This window comes from Fusarium fujikuroi, chromosome FFUJ_chr12 (genome assembly GCF_900079805.1).
Source record: "Fusarium fujikuroi IMI 58289 draft genome, chromosome FFUJ_chr12".
Classification (NCBI taxonomy): Eukaryota; Fungi; Ascomycota; class Sordariomycetes; order Hypocreales; family Nectriaceae; genus Fusarium; species Fusarium fujikuroi.
The window spans coordinates 174,612-176,397 of record NC_036633.1 but is presented as its reverse complement, the minus strand read 5'-3'; the positions used below and the strand labels follow the sequence as shown (position 1 = coordinate 176,397).

The 1,786-nt window shown below is 45.0% G+C and overlaps 1 protein-coding gene across 1 annotated transcript; it reads left to right on the top strand.

Annotated features, from left to right (window-relative positions):
• Positions 1-605: 605 nt before the first annotated feature.
• Positions 606-1,493, top strand: FFUJ_14237 (uncharacterized protein; the record flags this gene model as incomplete). The annotated part of the gene is made up of 1 exon (XM_023571115.1): positions 606-1,493. One exon carries the CDS (start codon positions 606-608, stop codon positions 1,491-1,493), a length of 888 nt encoding a protein of 295 aa, XP_023438178.1.
• Between the last annotated feature and the right edge of the window lie 293 nt (positions 1,494-1,786).

Below are 1,786 nucleotides of genomic sequence, written 5' to 3'. Positions count from 1 at the left end.
CCTCTAGCCCCAAGGCATAAAGGTAGAGAACACCAAGGAACACATATGGGTGATAGAATCATTGCCGTCACTGTGAGGAACAATGCATTGCCCCGAGCTCTCAATCTCCCCTTTCGGTGGCACCAAAAGCTGAACAATAACTGCGCTCTAAACAATAAATGGATTGTCGGTAATGCTGCCATGTTCAAAGATGTCTCAAGGACAAGATAGAGCTCTTATTACAACCATAGCATTGTCATGCTTGAGACGGGTTGCGTGAGCAAGCCTTTCTCCCCAATCAGCGGTTCACTGGCATTCTCTGTGCAATTGTACACACTAACGCTTCTTAGTTCTTTTGCTATCATAAAATTGAATCTACATTCGCTTGCTTCTGTGCTTGAACAGCTACTTGTCTGTTCTGAGTGAGCCCGAACAGTCACTCTATTTCTTAAAATCGCAAACCAGACGCCATTTAGTATAAATAGCTTGCTCAGCTCCCCTCTTTTTATCCTACATTCATCAACAGCATTCTGCAAAGGATACTACTTGGTACTTACTAACTCAGACGACCATCACAACGCACCATCAACAACTCATTCACCTACGTCGGAATAACTACGAGCATCATGTCTCAGCTTCTCCCAGCAGTTGCCATCCTCTGCAGGGTTTGCACTACCGTCTTTATCGCGATGAATTTCATCGACAGGGTCCCCCGTCAACCTTCTCTGCTCCTTATTCCCTTCATATCTTCTCACGTTCTTCGTCAACTCCACAGATACTTTTTCAGGGTATATGTTACTTATCTTCTACCGAAACATTCTGTACCTCCTATTATTCCTCTTGCATCTATCCTGATCATCACCTTTTCGCTTATACTCTGTCTCGGTTTTCCAGACCGGGAGCCTCAACTAACAGAGTCGCAAACGGCACATTCCGCTGCTCCGTCATCGGATAGCCAAGACCGCCAGGAGCACGGAGATAACTCCCAAGATTGCAGCAACGTCAAGATGTCCACTGACATCCCCTTGGGGAATTCCGCAGGTCACCGTCTCAAGATGCTTCCTAGCCACAACTCTCCTGCTTACACCCTGTTCAAAGTTCTTGAACGTCTGTGCAACTACCGGATGGCAGTTATTGTCCAGTGTATCTCTATGGTGTCCGAAGTCCTCCCTCAAGATATCTACTTACTAGGCCGCCCGTACCAGGATACCTATGATACCTATTTTCTTGTGAGCGGAACTGGTTCTGTTCAATGTATTTTGGGTGGAATCCGCGAAGTCTGCTCTTATTGGCTGGAAACGATCTTTGTGTCTTATCTGATGCGCTGGTTCGTGTTGTCTCTACTCTATTTCTTGGTGGCTGCTATGTATACGGTCTTTGCTGATGGAACAGTTTGCGACCGTGCGATGGCAATCGCAAATTGGGCAGAACAGGGGACTGAATGGTCGACTGCAACTTTCTTCTTTGGATGGCTTAGGGATTGGATGGCAAGACGCAACACTTCAAACAAGTGAAATGAAGGTCAGTGTACGATAGAAAGGCCGTAAGGTCAACAATAGTTTAGATGTATTTGTAGGGTAATTTAGCAATTATCATTCAGTGTATATCAACTTGTTTAGTTACATCACTAACCTCCAAGTCTAAATTATTGTTTGTCTCAGTTTCTCTCGACCTGAGTGTAACTCCTTGTGTAAAGTAAAGTCGCTCACGATAACTTATCAGCTTTCTCACGACAAAACGGTTCTGTAAGACAGAGCTGACCAAGACAGGAAGTATGTGATAAGGCATTGTAGCGCAAATGATATAG